This window comes from Hemibagrus wyckioides, linkage group LG22 (assembly GCF_019097595.1).
Source record: "Hemibagrus wyckioides isolate EC202008001 linkage group LG22, SWU_Hwy_1.0, whole genome shotgun sequence".
Classification (NCBI taxonomy): Eukaryota; Metazoa; Chordata; class Actinopteri; order Siluriformes; family Bagridae; genus Hemibagrus; species Hemibagrus wyckioides.
The window spans coordinates 3538857-3564567 of NC_080731.1; the positions used below are offsets into that span (position 1 = coordinate 3538857).

A 25711-nucleotide genomic window follows, 5' to 3' on the forward strand; every position below is an offset into this window, starting at 1 on the left:
TAACTACAACAAACAGCAGTTCCAGTGACTGAGCGGTTGCTATAGAAACGGCAACGTACTAAGACAGGAGCGTGAATATAAACCTGCATTAATATATATCTTCTGACCAATCAGAATCCAGAATTCAAGAACGACATGGTATAAAGATGGACCAGAAGAGAGGAAACGTTTCGGAGGCGGAGTCACTGGTCATTAAAGAAACCTTAGAAACCTGGCCTTGTGTTAATCGAGTGAATGGTGTTCTTTTAATATTAGAAGTAGAAGAAAACGGGACGTATTTCCTGTTCATGGCAAATCACACACACACACACACACACACACACACACACACACAGTCATACTCCTTTAATATAACCGGTGGAAGTGAACTCTACCTCAGGGATGAGCTGAAAGAGAGCGTTGGAATAAAGTGTGCCGATGGCCAGAGCTATGAAGTAGAGCAGCAGCCGTTTGTAAAAGGTTTTCCTCATGAACGGCACCACACTGGCGCCGAGCAGCGAACACAGCGAGATCACCGTAACACACACGAACCCGTAACCCCACACTGAACCCACGCAGGCCGGAGGGGCACAAGACCAGAGAGAGAGAGAGAGAGAGAGAGAGAGAGAGAGAGAGATTCATTAGTGTGGTTACAGATTTTTAGAGCATTTCTGAGACCTTAAGGGAGAAGAGAGAGAAAAAATAATTTGTTAGATTTGAATTAAAAATCCCGGTCATCAGATTCTCGCATGATCAGATCACACATTCAGTGACGTCTGTCATTCCAAGAAATTCAGCCGTATTTTCCAGACAGAATTAAGATATCATGTTTCCCAACATATTTTTTCCCCTAGTCTATTTTTTTTTTTTGGCTTTTATTATATATTTATTTGTTTTTTTATTTATTTGTTTATATATTTAATTGGTTTTTTTTGTTTATTTATTTATTAATTTGTTTATTTATTTATTTTTTTGCATTTATTTCCCCCACAAGTGTCCTATAGAAGCCTGATCTGGAAAATACGGCACGGTCCTTGATTTCACCGGCACTCATTAGAAATGCTGTTGTGATTGAAAACCTTAAAGAGAGAATTGTTTATTATAATGTAAATAAATAAATAAATAAATAAATAAATAAATAAATAAATAAATAAATAAATAAATAAATAAATAACAACAAAAAGACCTTAGTTTTTAAATGCACCAGTAAACAAATACAACCTGCTTCCTCTTCATTCTTTCAGTCATCCCTCAGGCTACACTCAGTCCATCAATGTACCTTTCCTCAGGCCACAAACACACACACACATACGCATGATCTCACACACACACACAAAACGTCTTTCCCATGCTCTCCCCCCGTAACACACACTCAGTCGTCCCTCAGAGCAGACGTAAACACACCTCAGGCTATGTCGAACCCTGATATTTTAACTGAAACACACACAGACACACACTCACACACGCTTCCTCAATCATTCTCCCAGGAACACGCAGCACTTCATTACCTCTGTTAATGAGGGGATTCGAACCTAATCAGCCCTGAATGAATGAAGTCTGTTTTCATGAATGTGAGCTCTATATTATTACCGCCCTGTTTCTTAGGACTTTTTTTCTCTGAAGAAATCTTAACTAAATCCGATGCTAAACAGTGCTCCAGTTAACAATCAAGAACGATCATTGCTGGTAAATAATGCTCCATTCAACAAATAAGGACTAAACCTCCTGCTAGATAATGCTCCATTTAACAGATAAGGACTAAACCTCTTGCTAAATAATGCGCTGTTCTAAAAAAAAAAAAAAAAAAGTGTTGTAACCCTGCTGCTAAATAATGCTCCATTTAACAAATAATGACTCAACCTGTTGCTAAATAATGCTCCATTTGACACATGGGAATGTAAACCACTGCTTTAAGATTTAAGAAAGTGACCCAAAAAAAAGTCTGCAGTTGACCTACATTACTCAATCAGGAAGAGAAAGAGGGAAGAAGAGAGTGGAAAAATGTGAAGTAAGCAAGAAAATAGCAAGAATGCAAAAAAAATTAGAAAAAAGGTGAAATAGAAAAAAAAGTCAAAAAAGAAAGACAAAAAAGAAAAAGAAAAAACAGAGAAAGAATGAATAAAGAAAAACAGAACAAAAGCAAGAAAGAATAAAAGGAAAAAACAAACAAAGGGGACAAAAGAAAAAAAACAAACATTGAAATAAAAATATTGTACATAAGCTCATATACAAACATTTTAATGAATCAATAAAAATGTGAAAATAGAGAAAATCTGTGACATCGTCAGATTCTGGTCAGATTCCCAGTGATTTCAGATCTCTGATCCGCGTGATAAACAGATTTCCAGTTTCTGTGATATGAGGAAATAAAATAATCAAAATAAAATGTTCTTCCTCGGTTATACAGCAGCGGCGGCGGATGGAGCCCAGTATTACCTTATCGTGTGTGTGTGTGTGTGTGTGTGTGTGTGTGTGTGAGAGAGAGAGAGAGCGTGTATACTGGACCTCCGGCAGCAGCTGGAAGACGGCAGTGGAGAAGAGCGTCCCGATGGACAGAGCGATGAAAAAGACGAGGACTCTGCGCATGAATCGTGTCCTCATCAGTGGCACCACAAACACACCGGTCAGAGCGAACAAACTGACTACAGTCACACTGAGCACAGCAAAACCCCACACTGGACATGCACACACACACACACACACACAATTTAGACACAAAAAAACACAAACAAAATCAGCAACACACACACACAGTGTCAGCTTTGACCATCTGTGTGATATTTAGCTTCAGTAAAGTAAGTATATGAACAAACGATAGCAGAAGCCCCAGAATGGACAGAAGACCACAGCTGGGCAGAAGCACTAATGATAAGAGGCTCCAGCATAGGCAGATGATCCTGGTTTAGAAGAAGCCCAAAGGTCCCCATGTTAGGAAAAGGGTCCCAACATGGCCCAGGTTAGAAACAAAAAAAGCCCCAGATGGGCAGAAGCCCCAAAATGGGCAGAGATTTACAGAGGGTCAGGAGCACACAAATGGGTAGAAGCTCCTAAATGGGCAGGAGCTCCAGGTTAGGAAGAAACTTAAAGATGTGCAGACACTCCATGAGGGACAGAAGCCCCACAGTCGGGCAGGAAGTCCCGCAGATGGGCAAGAAGCCCCCCTAGATAGGCAGAAGCCCCCAACCCCACCCAGATGGGCAGAAGCCCCCAGATGGGCAAGAAAACCCCTGGTGAGAAAAAAGTCTAAAGATGACACGAGGCCACAAAATAAGCAGAAGCCCCAGAACTTTTCAGGAAGGGCAAAAGGGCAGATTCATCTAGTCTCTCCACTTCCTCCTCTATCCTCTCAGTTTGTTGTTGAGTCACTTTACACATTGCCCTACATCCTGATGATCCTCCCTCAGTCCTCTCTGTCCTTCTCTCTGACCTCCTCTCCCTCCCCCACTCTCCCTAGGTGGACAGCGAGGGTAGAGACGCTGCCTCGAGGCGAGGCAAGAGCTCTGCTCTGAAAATAAGCTGGAGTTTACAGGCTGCTCTACTCTGGTAGGCTGAATCAGAATGAAACTAACTGAAAATTGTAGATCTTGGGTGGAGTTTCTCTTCCACTCTGAATAGTTTTGGTGTTAAGCTGCAGGTGTCCAGGGTTTTGCCCCATTACTGTGAGGTTTACAGCTCAAACCTCCATCAGGGTGACTCTGGACAATCACGAGCTCATGTATACAGCACAGGGAAAGTTATGTGCTTTAAAAACAATACACAAACATTGTGCTGAAAATCTCAGAGCACACACACTGCCCACATAATTATTACCTTCCCCTCTGTCTAGCCAGCAGCCACCACAAAACACGGACTCTTCTCTGGTCTCGTTTCAAACCTGCCTTTTTATATCTCTGGCCTAAATCGTGGCTTCTGGCAAACTTCCTAAACATTTCTCCCGTCTACGCCGAGCCCCAGGGGCTGCGACATGGAGAATATAAGCTTTAGAACGTCTATTTTCATTGACATATTATTTGTTTATTGCTAAAACATTTAAATGAGCAGCACTGCAGCGTCACAGCCTCTCTCTCTGGTTCTCTATCTGGCAGCCAATCAGAGTGAACCAAGTATGATTAGCAGCCAATTATATTCGAGAGGAGGTGGGGCTTGATGTTAAAATGATCTGTTTTATTTGTACAGAGCTTTGTAACAATAAGCTACACTGTACTTCAGATTACTTACGAAGAAGAGAATAGATTTGAGTGGAAATATACAAATTTAAAACACACACACACACACACACACAATATATATATATATAAAACATAAAAAACATATAAATAATAATAAAAATAAATATCTTTTTTTTTTACTACAATACTAAAAATAAAGTTGAGTCCAAAAATGTTCACACTCTCTGCCCCCCATCATTTTTGGTGAATAAAGAAAACTAAAATAGTGCAAAACAGTTTCTGGTATATAAAACAACCAAAAATATTAATCTATAACTCTAATTAATCGAGAATAAACCAAACACAAAATTGTAAAATGACTTATAAAAAATTCTCCAAGAAGGTAAATGTGCAATGCCGGCGTATCAAAACAAGACAACAATGTAATATAAGATTTGATCAGTGAAAATAAAACTTAAGGTAATGCTTTAAAATTTATTTTGTCGAATTTGTTTTTTATAATCTCTTGTTAATTAGAAGAGATATGATATTGGATCTTTGACCTAGGTTTGATTTCCCATTTAAAATAAATTAACTAATAAATGATTGATCTAAACTCCATATGACATGCTTCCCTTCTTTTTTATATTATTATTATTATTATTATTATTATTATTATTATTATTATTATTATATTTTAGTGTAAAAATGGTGGCTGCAATTGTCTTGTCATGATCTGTCAGGAAAAAGGTAAACGTGTAAGTAGTGAGAATGTAGGATGATGTGTGTCAAAGTTTTATTTTCTTCAGTTCCTGTATCCAAATTCATGACACGCATCAGCGGCTCAGTAGAGGAGGGGGAGGGGCATGTGGGATTGGGGCGGGACATGTGGGACCAGGAATGGGACATGTGGGATCAGGGAGGGGACATGTGGGATCAGGGAGGGGACATGCGGGACCAGTAACGGGGCATGCCGGACCAGGGACGGGACATGCGGGATCAGGGAGGGGACATGCGGGATCAGGGAGGGGACATGCGGGATCAGGGAGGGGACATGCGGGATCAGGGATCAGTTTTATTTTCTCTGAAATAAAAACTTAATAATATAAAATGATGTTTTCATGTGTATATTTATCGCTGTATATATCTTATCACTGTACATTTGGAAAAATCATTAAAAAAATTAAAAAATAAATTAAATTAAAAAAACAACAAAACCTATAGTGACATTGAAAGATTACCATAGAAACTGGACAATAAAAGGTCACCATAGTGCCATGAGAATGAAATGTTACCGTAGAGACATTACCATAGCAACACAACAATGAAATGTTGCCATAGAGACAGGACACTGTAACATCCCCACAGAAACAGGAGAAGTGAAACATCAGCAATAAAATGTTACCCTGGAAATCAGGAGAATAAAACTGTTTCCATGGTAACACAACAATGAAACTTTACCATTGAGACAGGACAATGAATCATTTCCATAGCAACACAACAATAAAATGTTATGACAGAGACAGGACAAAATAAAGGTTACCATGGCAACAGATCAATCAAATGAAATACCATGAAGTCCTGCTGAGGGAAAGATCATCATGCAAACAGGATAATGAAATGATGGAGTTACATTATTATTATTATTATTATTATTATTATTATTATTATTATCATCTTTAGAAATGCTAGATCATTAATCATTTCTAAGAGGTGTGTTCTCTTCCTCTCTTACCTTCAGCGTTGGACGGTTTGGCGCTCGGTTCCGGTTCCTGGTTCTGTTCACCTCGACACGATCCAGAGTCCAGCTGCTGCAGCATGGCGGGACAGAACTCCTGCAGGCCCAGCCCGTCTAGACGGGACTTCTCGCTCAGACCGTGAGCCGCCAGAGTGCCTGCGGGTAAACACTGAAAGAACACACACACACAAGTATTACAAATAGAAAGCTTCTCCCTGCACCTGTCACTCCATCAGCATTACACTCCCAAAACATTTTCTTCTTCTTCTTCTCATACCACAGAGATGGGAATTTTTATTTACTAAACAACAGCACATGGTAATTTTTAGCCATTTATAGCTACATTCCATGTGGTGGAACAGCAGTGGAATTCAGAGCATATGCTGTAGAGAACATCAGGGTGGTTCTCCGTTCACGTGCAGTCTCCTCGTTACCGTGATGAACAGACGACATCATCGGGGTAGATAAAAGTGTTAAAAATTCCCATGTGGAAGAATTAAAGAGTAACAAAGCTTCTAAATTTTCAAATTTTCACTTCATGATCAGATCAGATGCTGATGTTCCTTAACCACAGTGTGATATTTTTAACTAGAAATTAAAGCAGCAGTGATCAAACAGATTTATTTTTAATTGTTTTTCACATTATACTAAATGGATAAATGAAGGATAAATGAACTGTGCACTAACGCAGACATTTTTACATCAAATGTACAACACCACCAACAATATACAACTACAGAACTGAATGGTGTCCTGGCTTGGGCTTGGTCTTGGACAAACAAGGAAACCACTTCACCGTGAGCCAAAAGTGTGATTATATTCTGGGAAAGACGAATCGAGCACAAGGAGGGGACAAAAAGTGCAAAAAAAACGCTGTAACACACTGTAAGTCCCTGGTGCTGAATATATTATATATATATATATATATATATATATATATATATATATATATATATATATATTATATATATATATATATATATATATATATATATATATATATATATATATTATATATATATATATATATATATATATATATATATATATATATATATATATAGAGAGAGAGAGAGAGAGAGAGCGCTATTTCACTTTAATTATTCAGCTAGAAATAAATAAAAGACCAATTTTTATCGACGAGAAAATTATATCCATGAGGTTAAACATTAAAAGTTGAAAAGATTAAACACAAAAAAAAGAAATAATAATTTAATAATAATTTAATAATTTAATAATAATAATAATAATAATTGTTTTCAAAAAGTAATAATAATTAAATAATTTAAAAAATAATTATAAATAAATAAATCGATAAATAAATAAAATAATTAAATAAGAAATGAAGACTTTAACCTTGATTTTAGAGAGGGGGGCACAAACTTTTGCACCCTAATTCATATCCACATGCAAACACCACTGAACTTCAAAAAAAAAAAAAATATCACAAAACATTTTTTTTTCCATTTCATAGAAATGTACCATATCTTCATCTTCAATTTACTTTGTTTTATTTTGTTTTGTTTCATTTTCATTTGTTATTTTAATTAATTAATGTACTTTATTTTAATTATTTATTGTATTTTATTTTAATTATTTATTTATTGTATTTTATTTTATATGTTTTTTATTTTATATTATTTTATTTTATTTATCTATTTGCTTGGAGAAAATAAATAAAAATTAAGTAATCAAATTAGATAAAAGATGGGAAAAAAAATCATATTAAATAACACCCCCCCCGCCCTTCCCAGTTTTATCTGAGGGTCGTTATTCCTCCACTATGGCTTTCAAGCATAAAAATTTCAAGCATCTAAAGCAACTAAAACCTCCCGTCTCTCTCCTTGTCTCCTTGTCGACTCGTGACCTGGTTTTCACATAACAATCGCTTATGGCTTCTTTTTCCTCTGAGAAGAATTCAAGAAATTCCAGTCGGTTTGACTTTCGCTGGTCATCTGACAACATCCCTGACGGCGTGTTTGCTTCGTTAATTAGCTCAGGCAAATCAGCAGCATTCATTATCACTAAAATATATTTACTGTGTCATTAGTAAATCCTGGTGGTGGTGATAGTGGTGGTGATAGTAGTGGTGATAGTAGTGGTGATAGTAGTGGTGATAGTAGTGGTGGTGGTGGTGGTAGTGGTGGTGGTGAGGATGATGGTGGGGGTAGTGGTGGTGATAGTAGTGGTGGTGATGGTGATAATGGTAGTGATGGTGGTGATGGTGGTAGTGGTGGTGGTGATGGTGATAATGGTAGTGATGTTAGTGGGGGTGATGATGGTAGTGGTGGTGGTGGTAGTAGAGGTAGTGATGGTGATAATGGTAGTGATGGTGGTGGTGGTGATGACGGTGGTGGTAGTAGTGGCGATAGTAGTGGTGGTAGTAGTGATGGTGGTGGTGGTGGTGGTAGTAGTGGTAGTGACTGTGATAATGGTAGTGATGGTGGTGGTGGTAGTAGTGGTGATAGTAGTAGAGGTAGTGATGGTGGTGGTGGTAGTAGTGGTGGTGGTAGTGGTAGTGGTGATAATAGTGGTGTTGGTAGTGGTGGTGGTGGTGGTAATAGTGGTGGTGGTAGTGGTAGTGGTGATAATAGTGGTGGTGGTAGTGGTGGTGGTGGTGGTAATAGTGGTGGTGGTAGTGGTAGTGGTGATAGTAGTGGTGGTGGTGGTGGTGATAATAGTGGTGATGGTAGTGGTAGTGGTGATAATAGTGGTGATAGTGGTGGTGGTAGTGGTGGTGGTGGTGGTAGTGGTGATAGTGGTGGTGGTGGTGATAGTGGTGGTGGTAGTGGTAGTGGTGATAGTGGTGGTGGTGATAATAGTGGTGATGGTAGTGGTGATAGTGGTGGTGGTGATAATAGTGGTGATGGTAGTGGTGGTGGTGATGGTAGTAGTAGTGGTGATAATAGTGGTGGTGGTAGTGGTGATAGTAGTGGTGGTGGTGATAATAGTGGTGATGGTAGTAGTGGTGGTGGTAGTAGAGGTAGTGATGGTGGTGGTGGTGATGGTAGTAGTAGTGGTGATAATAGTGGTGGTGGTAGTAGTAGTGGTGATAATAGTGGTGGTGGTAGTAGTAGTGGTGATAATAGTGGTGATAGTGGTGGTGGTAGTGGTGATAGTAGTGGTGGTAATAGTGGTGGTGGTAGTGGTGATAATAGTGGTGTTGGTAGTGGTGGTGGTAGTGGTGATAATAGTGGTGGTGGTAGTGGTGGTGGTGGTAATAGTGGTGGTGGTAGTGGTAGTGGTGATAATAGTGGTGGTGGTAGTGGTGGTGGTGGTGGTAATAGTGGTGGTGGTAGTGGTAGTGGTGATAGTGGTGGTGGTAGTGGTGGTGGTGGTGGTAATAGTGGTGGTGGTAGTGGTGATAGTGGTGGTGGTGATAATAGTGGTGATGGTAGTAGTGGTGGTGGTAGTAGAGGTAGTGATGGTGGTGGTGGTGATGGTAGTAGTAGTGGTGATAATAGTGGTGATGGTAGTAGTAGTGGTGATAATAGTGGTGGTGGTAGTGGTAGTGGTGATAGTAGTGGTGGTAATAGTGGTGATAGTAGTGGTGGTAATAGTGGTGGTGGTAGTGGTAGTGGTGATAATAGTGGTGGTAATAGTGGTGGTGGTAGTGGTAGTGGTGATAGTAGTGGTGGTAATAGTGGTGGTGGTAGTGGTAGTGGTGATAATAGTGGTGGTGGTAGTGGTGGTGGTGGTGGTTATAGTGGTGGTGGTAGTGGTAGTGGTGATGGTAGTGGTGATAGTAGTGGTGGTGGTGATAATAGTGGTGATGGTAGTAGTGGTGGTGGTAGTAGAGGTAGTGATGGTGGTGGTGGTGATGGTAGTAGTAGTGGTGATAATAGTGGTGGTGGTAGTGGTAGTGGTGATAATAGTGGTGGTGGTGGTGGTTATAGTGGTAGTGGTAGTGGTGATAGTAGTGGTGGTGGTGATAATAGTGGTGATGGTAGTAGTGGTGGTGGTAGTAGAGGTAGTGATGGTGGTGGTGGTGATGGTAGTAGAGGTAGTGATGGTGGTGGTGGTGATGGTAGTAGTAGTGGTGATAATAGTGGTGGTGGTAGTGGTAGTGGTGATAATAGTGGTGATAATAGTGGTGGTGGTGGTGGTTATAGTGGTGGTGGTAGTGGTGATAGCAGTGGTGGTGGTGATAATAGTGGTGATGGTAGTAGTGGTGGTGGTAGTAGAGGTAGTGATGGTGGTGGTGGTGATGGTAGTAGTAGTGGTGATAATAGTGGTGGTGGTAGTAGTAGTGGTGATAATAGTGGTGGTAATAGTGGTGATGGTAGTGGTAGTGGTGATAGTAGTGGTGGTGGTGATAGTAGTGGTGATGGTAGTAGTGGTGGTGGTAGTAGAGGTAGTGATGGTGGTGGTGGTGATGGTAGTAGTAGTGGTGATAATAGTGGTGGTGGTAGTAGTAGTGGTGATAATAGTGGTGGTAATGGTGGTGGTGATAGTAGTGGTGGTGGTAGTGGTGGTGGTAGTGGTAGTGGTGATAGTAGTGGTGGTGGTAGTGGTAGTGGTGATGATGATGGTCACTCACTCACACTCACACTCACACACACACACAAATCAGGACCTGGATGGTGTATATTGTGAATGTCTCACCGTGTTGTTGTCGTTGTTGTTTTTTGTGGGCGTGGTCTCCGTTGTCGTCTCGGGCGTCTTCTCCACGCTCTGCTCCGTGCCGAGGTGAGCGAGCAGTGACCGGAGCTGGGGCACCGAGATGGTCCCGTTCTCTCCATATCGGCTCAGCAGATCCTGCAGGATTACAGCAGGAGAGAGCGCCGCCTGACCTCTGACCTCTCTCAAAGGCCAACATAGCAGGCCAAGGGACAGGGTAAGGGCAAAGGTCAAGGTCAGCTGACTGCAGCCATCACGGGCTGAGGTGTGAGTCATGACTCTGTAGGATCTGTAGAGACAACAAGACGTTCAGATCTTTTAGTTTTCAAACTCAGAATAAAATTCGGTTTTAATTTTAAATTAGTTTTTAATTTTTAACGACATGCCAGGAACAAGGGATATCTTCATAGCAGGTGCTTAAATAAATAAATAAATAAATAAATAAATAAATAAATAGAAAGAAAGAAAGAAAGAAAGAAAGAAAGAAAGAAAGAAATTGATGAATAAATGAATTAATTCAAACATGAATAAAATATGTAAAAGTAAAATTGATGAAAAAATAAATAAAATAAAATAAAATAAATAAATATTTAATAAATAAAAAATATATAAATATAAATAAATAAATACAGGGCTAAATGGCTACACGGCACCAAAACACCTCAGGGCTGAAACACAACTGGTGTTTAGTTGATTCAACATGATTTCTCTCTCTGTCTCTCTACACACACACACACACACACACACACACACACAGATAGATACACACTTAGATACACACACACACACACACACACACACACACAGATAGATACACACTTAGATACACACACACATACATGCACATAATTACATATACACTCTCCCAAAACACACATACACACACACACACAATTCCAGGATTATCATATGGTTGGTGTTTAGCCTTCTGACTGATTCAGCATCATATTACTCTCTCTACACACACACACACACACACACACACACAGACACACACACACAGGTATTAAAAGTCTTTGAGGATTATAATATCTCCATCACAAACATTTCTCCCTGCAGGACTGCTCACTGCTCATGCTGGAGATGATGTTTACTTTTCCAGCGTTTCCACATCCTCATGTTCCTCAGTGTGGGAACTGACACTTCTTTCCAATCTACCAGCAAGTGATCAGTAATGTCTACAAAATCATCTAATAAACATTTAGTTAAAATAAAGAAGAACAGGAGCTGGTGTTCCAGTCTGGTCCTGAGAGGAAACTGGGACTGACCTCAGGGTCTACTGGGACACCACGCTGTCATGGAGCTGAACCACTCCAGAGGAAACAAACACCGAGCAACGGAACAGAGACGAGGAATAAAGTACATCTGCCCGGGGGGGTTGGGGGGGGGGTAGAGACACACACAGAGTGTGTGTATGCGTGTGTGTGTGTGTGTGTGTGTGAACGCAACACATGTGCCTTCGTCAACAGTGTTACTGAAGCGTGGCCCTCTTTTGCCAACACACACACTCTCTGTCTCTCTCTCTCTCTCTCTCTCTCTCTCTCTCTCTCTCTCTCACTCACTTGAGTGTTATTTGAGCTGCCTGGTCTGAGTTCAGGAGTGCTGCTCTTTTCTCCAAACAGGCTCAACAACAAACAGCATGTGTGTGTATGCGTGTGTGTCAAGTGTGTATGTGTGTCGGTGTGTGTGTGTTGGTTTGTGCCTGTGTCGGTGTGTGTGTGTGTGTGTCAGTTTGTGCCTGTGTCGGTGTGTGTGTGTGTGTTGGTTTGTGCCTGTGTCGGTGTGTGTGTGTGTGTGTGTGTTGGTTTGTGCCTGTGTCGGTGTGTGTGTGTGTCGGTTTGTGCCTGTGTCGGTGTGTGTGTGTGTGTTGGTTTGTGCCTGTGTCGGTGTGTGTGTGTGTTGGTTTGTGCCTGTGTCGGTGTGTGTGTGTGTGTGTCAGTTTGTGCCTGTGTCGGTGTGTGTGTGTGTGTTGGTTTGTGCCTGTGTCGGTGTGTGTGTGTGTGTTGGTTTGTGCCTGTGTCGGTGTGTGTGTGTGTTGGTTTGTGCCTGTGTCGGTGTGTGTTGGTTTGTGCCTGTGTCGGTGTGTGTGTGTTGGTTTGTGCCTGTGTCGGTGTGTGTGTGTGTGTGTTGGTTTGTGCCTGTGTCGGTGTGTGTGTGTGTGTCGGTTTGTGCCTGTGTCGGTTTGTGCCTGTGTCGGTGTGTGTGTGTGTGTTGGTTTGTGCCTGTGTCGGTGTGTGTGTGTGTGTGTTGGTTTGTGCCTGTGTCGGTGTGTGTGTGTGTGTGTTGGTTTGTGCCTGTGTCGGTGTGTGTGTGTATGTGTTGGTTTGTGCCTGTGTCGGTGTGTGTGTGTGTCGGTTTGTGCCTGTGTCGGTGTGTGTGTGTGTCGGTTTGTGCCTGTGTCGGTGTGTGTGTGTGTGTTGGTTTGTGCCTGTGTCGGTGTGTGTGTGTGTGTTGGTTTGTGCCTGTGTCGGTGTGTGTGTGTGTGTGTTGGTTTGTGCCTGTGTCGGTGTGTGTGTGTGTGTTGGTTTGTGCCTGTGTCGGTGTGTGTGTGTGTTGGTTTGTGCCTGTGTCGGTGTGTGTGTGTATGTGTTGGTTTGTGCCTGTGTCGGTTTGTGCCTGTGTCGGTGTGTGTGTGTGTCGGTTTGTGCCTGTGTCGGTGTGTGTGTGTGTTGGTTTGTGCCTGTGTCGGTGTGTGTGTGTGTGTGTTGGTTTGTGCCTGTGTCGGTGTGTGTGTGTATGTGTTGGTTTGTGCCTGTGTCGGTGTGTGTGTGTGTTGGTTTGTGCCTGTGTCGGTGTGTGTGTGTGTGTTGGTTTGTGCCTGTGTCGGTTTGTGCCTGTGTCGGTGTGTGTGTGTATGTGTTGGTTTGTGCCTGTGTCGGTTTGTGCCTGTGTCGGTGTGTGTGTGTGTTGGTTTGTGCCTGTGTCGGTGTGTGTGTGTGTGTTGGTTTGTGCCTGTGTCGGTGTGTGTGTGTGTGTTGGTTTGTGCCTGTGTCGGTGTGTGTGTGTATGTGTTGGTTTGTGCCTGTGTCGGTGTGTGTGTGTGTCGGTTTGTGCCTGTGTCGGTGTGTGTGTGTGTTGGTTTGTGCCTGTGTCGGTGTGTGTGTGTGTCGGTGTGTGTGTGTATGTGTTGGTTTGTGCCTGTGTGGGTTTGTGTATGTGTGGGTGTGTGTGTGTGTGTTGGTTTGTGCCTGTGTGGGTGTGTGGGTGTGTCGGTTTGTGCGTGTGTCGGTGTGTGTGTGTGTGTTGGTTTGTGCCTGTGTCGGTGTGTGTGTGTGTGTTGGTTTGTGCCTGTGTCGGTGTGTGTGTGTGTGTGTTGGTTTGTGCCTGTGTCGGTGTGTGTGTGTTGGTTTGTGCCTGTGTCGGTGTGTGTGTGTTGGTTTGTGCCTGTGTCGGTGTGTGTGTGTTGGTTTGTGCCTGTGTCGGTGTGTGTGTGTGTGTGTTGGTTTGTGCCTGTGTCGGTGTGTGTGTGTTGGTTTGTGCCTGTGTCGGTGTGTGTGTTTGTGGCGGTGTGTGCGTGTGGGGGTGTGTGTGTGTTGGTTTGTGCCTGTGTCGGTGTGTGTGTGTTGGTTTGTGCCTGTGTCGGTGTGTGTGTGTTGGTTTGTGCCTGTGTCGGTGTGTGTGTGTATGTGTTGGTTTGTGCCTGTGTCGGTTTGTGCCTGTGTCGGTGTGTGTGTGTGTGTTGGTTTGTGCCTGTGTCGGTGTGTGGGTGTGTCGGTTTGTGCCTGTGTCGGTGTGTGTGTGTGTGTTGGTTTGTGCCTGTGTCGGTGTGTGTGTGTGTGTTGGTTTGTGCCTGTGTCGGTGTGTGTGTGTGTGTGTCGGTTTGTGCCTGTGTCGGTGTGTGTGTGTTGGTTTGTGCCTGTGTCGGTGTGTGTGTTGGTTTGTGCCTGTGTCGGTGTGTGTGTGTCGGTTTGTGCCTGTGTCGGTGTGTGTGTGTGTGTCGGTTTGTGCCTGTGTCGGTGTGTGTGTGTGTGTTGGTTTGTGCCTGTGTGTGTGTGTGTGTGTTGGTTTGTGCCTGTGTGTGTGTGTGTGTGTGTTGGTTTGTGCCTGTGTGTGTGTGTGTGTGTGTGTTGGTTTGTGCCTGTGTTGGTGTGTGTGTGTTGGTTTGTGCCTGTGTCGGTGTGTGTGTGTGTGTGTTGGTTTGTGCCTGTGTCGGTGTGTGTGTGTGTGTGTTGGTTTGTGCCTGTGTCGGTGTGTGTGTGTGTTGGTTTGTGCCTGTGTCGGTGTGTGTGTGTGTGTTGGTTTGTGCCTGTGTCGGTGTGTGTGTGTGTGTGTGGGTGTGTTGGTTTGTGCCTGTGTCGGTGTGTGTGTGTTGGTTTGTGCCTGTGTCGGTGTGTGTGTGTTGGTTTGTGCCTGTGTCGGTGTGTGTGTGTGTGTTGGTTTGTGCCTGTGTCGGTGTGTGTGTGTATGTGTCGGTTTGTGCCTGTGTCGGTTTGTGCCTGTGTCGGTGTGTGTGTGTATGTGTTGGTTTGTGCCTGTGTCGGTTTGTGCCTGTGTCGGTGTGTGTGTGTATGTGTTGGTTTGTGCCTGTGTCGGTTTGTGCCTGTGTCGGTGTGTGTGTGTGTTGGTTTGTGCCTGTGTCGGTGTGTGTGTGTGTGTGTGGGTGTGTCGGTTTGTGCCTGTGTCGGTGTGTGTGTGTTGGTTTGTGCCTGTGTCGGTGTGTGTGTGTGTGTTGGTTTGTGCCTGTGTCGGTGTGTGTGTGTGTGTGTGGGTGTGTCGGTTTGTGCCTGTGTCGGTGTGTGTGTGTGTGTGTTGGTTTGTGCCTGTGTCGGTGTGTGTGTGTGTGTTGGTTTGTGCCTGTGTCGGTGTGTGTGTGTGTGTGTTGGTTTGTGCCTGTGTCGGTGTGTGTGTGTGTGTTGGTTTGTGCCTGTGTCGGTGTGTGTGTGTGTGTTGGTTTGTGCCTGTGTCGGTGTGTGTGTGTGTGTTGGTTTGTGCCTGTGTCGGTGTGTGTGTGTGTGTTGGTTTGTGCCTGTGTCGGTGTGTGTGTGTGTGTTGGTTTGTGCCTGTGTCGGTGTGTGTGTGTGTGTTGGTTTGTGCCTGTGTCGGTGTGTGTGTGTGTGTTGGTTTGTGCCTGTGTCGGTGTGTGTGTGTGTGTTGGTTTGTGCCTGTGTCGGTGTGTGTGTGTGTGTTGGTTTGTGCCTGTGTCGGTGTGTGTGTGTGTGTTGGTTTGTGCCTGTGTCGGTGTGTGTGTGTGTGTTGGTTTGTGCCTGTGTCGGTGTGTGTGTGTGTGTTGGTTTGTGCCTGTGTCGGTGTGTGTGTGTGTGTTGGTTTGTGCCTGTGTCGGTGTGTGTGTGTGTGTGTTGGTTTGTGCCTGTGTCGGTGTGTGTGTGTGTTGGTTTGTGCCTGTGTCGGTGTGTGTGTGTGTTGGTTTGTGCCTGTGTCGGTGTGTGTGTGTGTTGGTTTGTGCCTGTGTCGGTGTGTGTGTGTGTTGGTTTGTGCCTGTGTCGGTGTGTGTGTGTGTGTTGGTTTGTGCCTGTGTCGGTGTGTGTGTGTGTGTTGGTTTGTGCCTGTGTCGGTGTGTGTGTGTGTGTTGGTTTGTGCCTGTGTCGGTGTGTGTGTGTGTGTTGGTTTGTGCCTGTGTCGGTGTGTGTGTGTGTGTTGGTTTGTGCCTGTGTCGGTGTGTGTGTGTGTGTTGGTTTGTGCCTGTGTCGGTGTGTGTGTGTGTGTTGGTTTGTGCCTGTGTCGGTGTGTGTGTGTGTGTGTACTCATCATGATAATCCCAGAGGTATCTAATAATCTATTTTAGATCAGAGCTTGTTTTTCTTTCCTTAATTTTTTTTCCTGAAGTCTTTTTCACGACTGAGCCAAAAAAAAAATTCCGACTGGAGATCGTGTTTATTTTATTTATTCCTCGATCCAGAAGAAAAAAAAAGGGTAAAGAATGTGAGGCTCTGTACTGAACCTCATCACCTGAACCCTTTCTAATCCTCCATCCAAACTTTAGGCCACGCCCCCTTCCTCCCTGCGTCTGATCCCGGGCTGAAGCAACACCGCTTAGCAATGCTGCCAAAAAAGTGTGTGTGTGTGTGGAAATCTCTGCTCCAGGAAAGAGAGTGAGAAAGAAAAGACAATCAGAGGAAGAGTGTGCAAAGGAAATAATACAGAAAGTAAAGTATGTGACGGTGGCGATGATGAACAGCTTTGGATTTTTCCGGAACGTTAAAAGCCGGAATTGTGAAATGGACAGCGTCCTGAATTCCTGAAACTTTCCCAGACCCAGCGTTTTATCCGTCACCTCGGATCACCTCGCCTCGCCTCGTCACCCAAATAACACCGCAGCGTCTTCGCTCAAGGTCGTCCAGAATATCGAGCGGAAAACAATCCGACCCGGAGAGACTCACGGCTAAAAGTAGAAACCTGTGTTCTGAACGCGAGCTGGAATCTCCAGAGCTGAGGCAGAGGAAGAGGTGTGTGTGAGGGCTGATTACACCGTGTGTATTGGTGCGAGATGATGTGAAGGACGCTGAGAAGAAGAAGGAGAAGAAAGAGGAGAAGAAGGAGAAGAAGGAGAAGGAGAAGAAGGAGAAGGAAGAGAAAGAGAAAGAGAAGGAGAAGAAGGAAGAGGGGAAGAAGAAGAAAAAGGAGAAGAAGGAGGAGGAGAAGCAGAAGAAGAAGGAAAAGAAGAAGAAGAAGAAGAAGAAGAAGAAGAAGAAGAAGAAGAAGAAGAAAGAAACGTAAGAAAAGAAGGAGAAGTAGGAGTAGAAGAAGGAGAAGAAAAAGAAGAAAGAAGTAGGAGAAGAAGGAGAAGAATAAGAATGAAAAGTAGAAGAAGGAGAAGGAGAAAAAGAAGGAAAGAAAGAGAAAGAGAAGATGAAGAAGAGCATTCACTTTCACCTTCAGGACAACGTTCACCACTTTATTAGGAACATTGCTCATTCGCAGGTGTAGTTTGTAAATCAGGCAATCATGCAGCAGGACGAGACAAACACACACACACACACACATACACACACACACATACACACACACACACACACACATACAGAGAGATCTGGAGATATCAAAAGCTCCGGTTAATGTTCACATCACACCTCGGAGCGGGGGGAAATGTCATCTCGGTGACTTTGCCCCAGGGCATTTGAGAAAGTGCTGATGTCAGATTTTCACACACAAACCTCTCGAGAGTTCAGAACAGCAGAAACAGAACGGTGTGAACTTACAGGGAGGTGAAAGCCACTGAGATAACCGCTCTGTCCAGCCGCCATGAGCTGAAAAGCATCACACACTCGAGAGGCATCGCAGTTTTCCTTCGTTACTCAACATCATGTGTTTTTCATAAAGGCTGGAATAATCTCTCTTCTTAGCAAAGTGTCAGTAAAACAACACACTCAAGCAGAAAACAACCGTACAGCAGCTGAAAAGCAGTACAGAGCAGTAAGGAGTAATGGGGTACTGAATCGAATCAGGTAGGTACTGAATCGAATGATACAGTATCAAAGATGTGGCAGGTACTGAATTAAACACAGCAGGTACTGAATCAAATATAGTAGATACAGAATCAAACACAGCAGGTACTGAATCAGATGCAGTAGATACAGAATCAAATGTGGCAGATACTGACTCAAACACAGCAGGTACTGAATCAAATGAGGTAGATAAAGAATCAAATGCTGTAGGTACTGAATCAAATGCAGTAGATAAAGAATCAAATGCTGTAGATACTGAATCAAATGCAGTAGATAAAGAGTCAAATGAGGTAGGTACTGAATCAAATGCAGTAGATAAAGAGTCAAATGAGGTAGGTACTGAATCAAATGCAGTAGATAAAGAGTCAAATGAGGTAGGTACTGAATCAAATGCAGTAGATAAAGAATCAAATGCAGTAGATAAAGAATCAAATGCAGTAGATAAAGAGTCAAATGAGGTAGGTACTGAATCAAATGCAGTAGATAAAGAGTCAAATGAGGTAGGTACTGAATCAAATGCAGTAGATAAAGAATCAAATGCAGTAGATACAGAGTGGAACGTGACAGGCACTGAATCGAATGCGGAAAGAATGGGGTTTTTTTCCTGATATAAAAGTATTAAAAAAATAGAGAAAGCTTCGTTTCCTAAACTTGATCCTAATCATGAATGTAGTTATTTATCTCGGATCTGCAGCGTTACTGTAAACTGTATCTGATGAATTTGAGTCTGTTGTAAAATTACAGAATAAAAAAATACACAAATGACATAATAATTCATATTAAACTGAATTAAAATGATTCATTTATAGTTGATTTGAAGTGTTTTAAGCTTAAATACAAATACAATGTGTGAAATATTGTTTATTTAATTATAATAATATAATATAATTAATTTAATTATAATTTTTTCCAAAAAATAAAATTTTCAGTACTTTAAATTTAAAACAACAACAACAACAACCTGCATCTCATTTCAGGAACAGTGATAAAAAAGTGAGAAATCCTTCACTTACCCTCCGAGCACAGGCAGGAAAAAGTAAGTGCCCCCTCCTGTAGTGTCGGTGAGACAGCGGACACTCGGCAGGTCAGAGGGCTTTATAAGAAAGCAGCGTGAGAGAAAGCAGTAATTATGTTCACTAACCTGTTCATTACAGCCCACAGTGTGATGTTAGAAATGAGCAGTTTACCTCAGGATGCTGGTGTGTAATAACACAGCGCTGCCGCCGCTAATGATTAAGTCGTTACACCACGCGATTTAGTCACTAAGCCGCTGAGGGGCGGGACGATGAGGACTCGCCGTCGCACTTTGTCCCTTCAACTCTCACACGGAGGCGAAACGCCAAGCCCGGGCACGTATAAAACATCATCTGGAGCAATCTAAATACACAGAACTCCGGTTTCTGCGCTTCTAGCTATGCTGGATACGATTAAATAAAGCGGTCACTGTTCCGTGGTGGAGTCGCTGCAGTGGACGAGCTGCTTTACTAGAACATTTAACACAGGTCAGGGTTTAGGAGGCGCTCGGTCACTGCCGGTCACTACTAATCAGTTCCTCAGCATCAGATTTCAGAGTTTTCTTTAACATGGAGGTTTGTTCATTTATGCCATTCATGAGAAAGATGGGTTTTAAAAGTGAGAAAATAGATAAATAAATAAATCGAAAGAGAGAGAGAGAGAGAGAGAGAGAGAGAGAGAGACAGAAAGAAAGAAAGAAAGAAAGAAAGAAAGAAAGAAAGAAAGAAAGAAAGAAAGAAAGAAAGAAAGAAAGAAAGAAAGAAAGAAAGAAAGAAAAATGCACATAAAAAATATATAAATGTACAAATAAATAAAAACAAGCAAAAATTAATGAAGATAGACAGAAATAGATTTGCAAGATAAATAGATAAATAGATTTATACAAAAATAAATATAAAAGAAAAAAAGAAAGTTAAATAAATAAATCAATAAATGTTCAAATAAATGTACAGATAAATAAATTAAAAACAAACCAAAAATGAATAAAGATCGATAGATAGATAGATAGATAGATAGATAGATAGATAGATAGATAGATAGATAGATAGATAGATACTCTAAGAGGCTCTTATCGGTGAGTCAGTAGTAATGGAGATTAGAATAAAGTGTTTAGGTAATAAAGTGAGTGGGATCATAAATATAATAATAACATAACAGTAAAGATAAGAGTCATTAATCTGACTTTTATTATATAAACGTTATGGAATCTATTGAAGTTAGTGTGGCCTACAAAAATATCTCCTGTCTAGTTATTTATTAACCTCCACACATTCAGGGAGAGTGAAGACGAACATGTACTGAACTGCTACATCACGCAGCTTCCTGCTCTCTTCCACATACACCACGGACCACAGAAGCCCAACATCTGCTCTGATTGACAGATGAATCATTAACACCCACTGAGAGGAAGCTCCTTCACTCAGGTCTGGACTTCCAGCAACAGAGGGTTTCAGGATTCGATCTCCAGACCACTGAGTAAAGGCTTCCTCACATGAGGACCATCACCTTCATCATCTTTAACACCTTCAACACCTTCATCACCTTCAACACCCTCATCACCAGTCACTTCAGAAAAATCCGGAAAGATATCAACACAAGAGGCGAATATTAGGAAGGAACCTTCAGGTGACGATGAACTTAGGAGAACAAACACAGCTTATTTATTTTTGGAACTAGGAAGAGAAAAAGAGTAAAGAGTCTCACAGGGTAAAGGTTAGAGGTCCATCAGAAACCAGGAAAGCACTGTGAGATAAAAATCTCTTGATCAGGCAGAACAAGAGTTGTCTGATATTCCAACCACCAGCCACAATGCTGAAGCTACACATCAGATACACAAACACTGATCAATGTTTTTACAACAAGCTACAAAAAAATTCCTATACATTACGTAATAACTGAAACATTTCCTTTCTGTTTAGTGTCGTAAAATTAATACGTGAACAAAAGCTCTAAAAATAAATAAACATATATATTTACAGCCACGGATATATCTAAATCTACAAGATATCCTGAGCGATAAATGAAATTAAACAGAAGAGTGAATATCATAGATCTGAAGTATATAAAAGTGACAAAAAATCAGAAAAGATAAACGGCCTAAACGCAATCCCTGAGGATCCTCATGCACCAGAAGCTACGTTTACATTCAATCCAGGACACATTTGCTGGGATTGAAAGGTTTGGTGTAAATCTGGAATAATCTGGTTTAATAGGAGAAACGTAGCCATGTAAACGCAGAAATCGGATTAGAACTGAATTAGAATTCTGTTTCACTGACGCAAAAACAATGGAATTTTGCACTTCTTTCCTTGTGTCTAATTTTATAATCAGACATGCCATAAATCCGTTTCCATTAAAAACTCATCGATCATAGATCTGGAATGATCCGGTTAAAGAGGAGAAAATTTAAATACATTCAATCCCGATGTAAAACTATGGCTTTAAATCTGCCATAAATCTTTACCCGTTAAAACAGATAGATTAAAAATGTATGGAGTTCAAACTTCTTCGTCTTTCAGCTTTTCTCCTCAGGGGTCTCCACAGCGAATCATCTCTCTCCACCTATCCCTATCTTCTGCATCCTCAACACTTACACCCACTAGCTTCATATCCTCATTTATTACATCCATATACCTCCTCTTTGGCCTTCCTCTTTGCCTCCTGCCTGGCAGCTCCATGTCCAACATTCTCCTACCAATATACTCACTGTCCCTCCTCTGGACATGTCCAAACCATCTTAATCTGTCCTCCCTAACTTCGTCCCCCAAACGTCCAACATGAGCCGTCCCTCTGATGTACTCGTTCCTAATCCTGTCCAACCATGTCACTCCCAAAGAGAACCTCAACATCTTCAGCTCTGCAACCTCCAGCTCTGACTCCTGTCTCTTCCTCAGCCGGTCTCACCATTGTCTTGTACACCTTCCCCTTGATTCTCGCTGATATTTTTCTATCACACAGAATCCCCACACCTTTCTCCACCCATTCCAACCTGCCTGCACTCGCTTCTTTACCTCTTTCCCACACACTTACTGTTGACCCCAAGTACTTAACTCCTGTACCTTCTTCACCTCTTCACCCTGTAATCTTACTGTTCCACTTCCCTCCCTTTCATTCACACACATGTATGGAGTTCAAACACCATTGTGTAAAAGTCTCATTACTCAGTAATTATGTGTGACACAAACCCCTGATACTGGGATGGTGATGGTGTTAGGATGGTGGATTAACAGCTTTTCATCACACTGATAGATCTGGCACCTGATTAAAAGCAAGCCCGTCGTCTCCTCACTTCAAACAGGAGCTTGCAGCACATCTACAAACTTTTATCGTACCTCATTATCTGGAACACTCATGCACAGGAAGGGTTGAGGTTTATAGGAGATGCTGAACCCGCTGAAGGAGAAGGAGCGGGGGTGGGGGGTGGGGGGGTGACACCACAAAGCAAAACAAATGAAGGATGCATTGTGATCTGTGATCAGGTCTCTGTTACACCGAGGACCGCAGCAGGGCAGAGCTTTGTCTTCTTTCACCAGCGTTACATTCAAACACGAGCGGTGAAGGAAATAACGCTCTCCGATAACGAGTTTCACCCTAACACACATGTAACAGCCTTCAAATAGACTCAATATCACAAGTCACTGGAGGTCACTCACTTAAAAAGGAAGGGGGGAGAAGGGGGGAGAGAGAGAGAGAGAGAGAGAGGGAGAGAGAGAGAGAAAGGGGGGGTAGGGGAGAGACAGGAACAGTGAGAGAATGGGGGGGGGTAGACAGGGGAGAGAGGGAGAGAAAGGAAGAGAGAGGGAGAGAAAAGAAGAAAGTGAGAGAGAGAAAGGGGGGTATATATAAAGAGAGAGAAAAAGAGAGAGAGAGAGAGAGAGAGAGAGAGAGACTGGGAAGTGAGAGAGAGAGAGAGAGAGAGAGAGAGAGAGAGAGAGAAAGAAAGAGAGAGAAAGAGAGAGACTGGGGAGAGAAAAGAAGTGGCACTGAGTGATGTGTCTCTATGTTATCTCCGTTTATAGAGATAAAAGGTTAGTAAATATACTGAAGGTCAACAGATGGCTGTGTTTATAGATTTGTCTTTGTATAAAGACAGAAAACAGAAAACTGATCATTCTGGGCCTGAAGAAAACTGACATCAGAGCAAAAATAAATAAAATTAAAATATAAAATAAATAAGAGTTAAATCCGACTCTTCCTCATGGGTGTAGATGGTTCTGAGCTCCAGTATGACTCCAGTCCCTCGTGTGCTGAACAGTTTCCAGTTTCAGGCCCAGAAATGATACACCGAGGATCTGGACGACGGGCGTCTATGTGAAGGTAACCAAATCCTTATTTTTATTCAAACTGGATTATTTTTTTTTTAAATCTAAACCAGATTTAAACCTAGCCCTAATCCACTGCACTAAAGGTTATAACTGTATAATACATATTATATTATAGTATATTACAGATGCTTTATATTAACAACGAGGGTTACTGAGGGTTAATGATGCGGACAGACAGACAGAGTGATGGACATCACCTAGGGAAACTTTGGTTTGGGGAAATCACATGGGAATAAAATCCCAGAGACCCACTGCTAACAATACTTTACATTATATTAAATACATTAAGTCCCTGTGTAAAACACGACTGTTTACAATTACAGTTTAATGTTTCTGTTTTCTAACAAAAGTCAGAAAAGATAACGGGCCTAAAAGCAATCCCTGAGGATCCTCGTGTAGTTTTCAGCACAATAAACAATAAACGTGCTGCGAGGACAGAAACAGAAGCGTAAAAATCTTAGATCTGATGTATAAAAGTAAGAAAAGAAAAAAAAATTAGAATTAGAAAAAAATTAGAAAAGATAACGGGCCTAAAAGCGATTCCTGAGGATCCTCGTGTATCCAAAGCTACGTTTACATTCAACCCAGTAAAAGTTGACTGGGATTGAAAGGTTTACTTTCTACACATTTTCCCTCCTGTTCGCTGTCGTATAATTAATTCATGAACAAAGCTACAAAAATAAATAAACGTATATATTTACAGCCAGGGATATATTTAAATCTACAAGTTATACAGAGCGATAAATAAATTGTGCTGTGAGACGGACACAGAAGTGTAAAAATCATAGATGTACAGTATAAAAGTAACAAAAAGTCAGAAAAGATAAAGGGCCTAAAGGCGACCCCTGAGGATCCTCCTGCAGCAGAAGCTTCATTTACATTCAACCCAGTAAAAGTTTGCTGGGATTGAAAGGTTTGGTGTAGATCTGGTTAAATAGAAGAAACATAGCCGCAGAAATCAGATTATAACTGAACTCTTTTTTTCACTGATCTCAGAGATCTGGAATAATCCAGTTTAATAGGAGAAAATGTAAATACACTGAATCCCTGTGTGAAACTAACCCTGTGCAAATAGGGCTTTTTTATTATACAACTGATGTTAAATATTTGATACGTGTTTACTTTTACAGTTCAATGTTTTTTTTCTAAGAAAAATCAGAAAAGATAAAGGGCCTAAAAGCGACCCCTGAGGATCCTCGTGTAGCAAAAGCTATGTTTACATTCAACCCAGTAAAAGTTTGCTGGGATCGAAAAGTTTGTTGTAGATCTGGAATAATCCGGTTAAATAGGAGAAACCTAGCCGTGTAAACGCAGAAATCGAATTAGAACTGAACTCGTTTTAGCAGAGCCAAAAATGGAATTTTGCACTTGTTTCGTTGCGTCTAAATTTATATCAGACGTCCTATAAATCCCATACATTTTTTCTAACAAAAAAGTCAGGGCCTAAAAGCGACCCCTGAGGATCCTTGTGCATCAAAAGCTACGTTCACGTGCAAGCCAGTAAAAGAAACCGGATTGTAAATAAACTCTTTTTGCACAGAGAAAACTTGCACTTGTTTCGTTGTGTCTCACTTTACATCAGACGTTAATAATACATGATACATAAATCCGTTTCCGTTAAAAAAAATTAAAAAAAAGTCACAGTGTAAAAGTCTCAGAGATCTGGAATAATCCGGTTTAATGGGAGAAAATGTAAATACACTGAATCCCTGTGTAAAACTAACCTTTTTAAAGGGCTTTTTGATTATACAACTGAAGTTCAATATCTGATACTTGTTTACTTTTACAGTTTAATGTTTATCACAGCAAACAGACGAAGCACACAAAGTACATAAGGTACAACATGGCTAAGAATAAACTGGGAAATGATTAACTAGTGTACTGGAAATTTTCCCAAATCGTCCAAAAATGTTAAAATGCGTTTAATGGAAGTGAAATCTTCTCAATCTCCAGTAACACGAAGCTACTCGCTCCTGAAGACTTTTACAGCGTGAAACGGCACAGAAAGGTTATAAACGCTTATAAAGAGTGATCATAAGCCTTATGTAGGATTCTATGATGGTTTATTATTGAACCCCAACATCCAGGTCAGCATCAGTGCTCCATGTTAGCGTCATTAGCTAGCCAGAGCTCAACCCCATCACTAATCACACTTTTATTACTCTACACAGAGCCGAGGTAAAGCTTATAACACCATCTGTGATGTTGATGTGTCACGTTATTACCGCTGGACGTTATAAGCGGTGTAATAAAGCAGCACAGGGTTATTAATGTTGCTACAATGGTTTTCATTTCTTACCTAAAGCCTTCTTCCACAGAGTCCCTTCTCCTCCGCCCTGGTGATCTGGAGATGTTTAAAGCGATCACGGATTTATCGGAGCCGGCTCTAGAACGTCAGAGTGTGTGAGTGTGTGTTTTGGTTCTGTAGCTGTCTGCCACCGCGACCCATTCACACACACACACACACACACACACACACACACA

At 41.9% G+C, this 25711-nt stretch overlaps 1 protein-coding gene across 5 annotated transcripts in view; it reads right to left on the reverse strand.

Annotated features, from left to right (window-relative positions):
- The window catches only part of slc39a14 (solute carrier family 39 member 14), a 40425-nt gene extending 14714 nt beyond the window's left edge, over positions 1 to 25711 (reverse strand). The window contains exons 1-5 of one of the 5 annotated variants that reach the window (XM_058374340.1): positions 25527 to 25711; positions 18902 to 18981; positions 10471 to 10774; positions 5863 to 6034; positions 375 to 544 (exon numbers count right to left, since the gene is read on the reverse strand). In XM_058374340.1, the coding sequence (XP_058230323.1) occupies positions 375 to 544; positions 5863 to 6034; positions 10471 to 10761 (633 nt within the window). In that variant the 5' untranslated portion in view covers positions 10762 to 10774; positions 18902 to 18981; positions 25527 to 25711. Of the gene's footprint in view, positions 1 to 374; positions 545 to 2484; positions 2655 to 5862; positions 6035 to 10470; positions 10775 to 17642; positions 17817 to 18901; positions 18982 to 19075; positions 19470 to 25526 lie in introns of those variants that run through there. The other 4 variants (XM_058374341.1, XM_058374339.1, XM_058374338.1 and 1 more) reach the window with 4 other exon arrangements.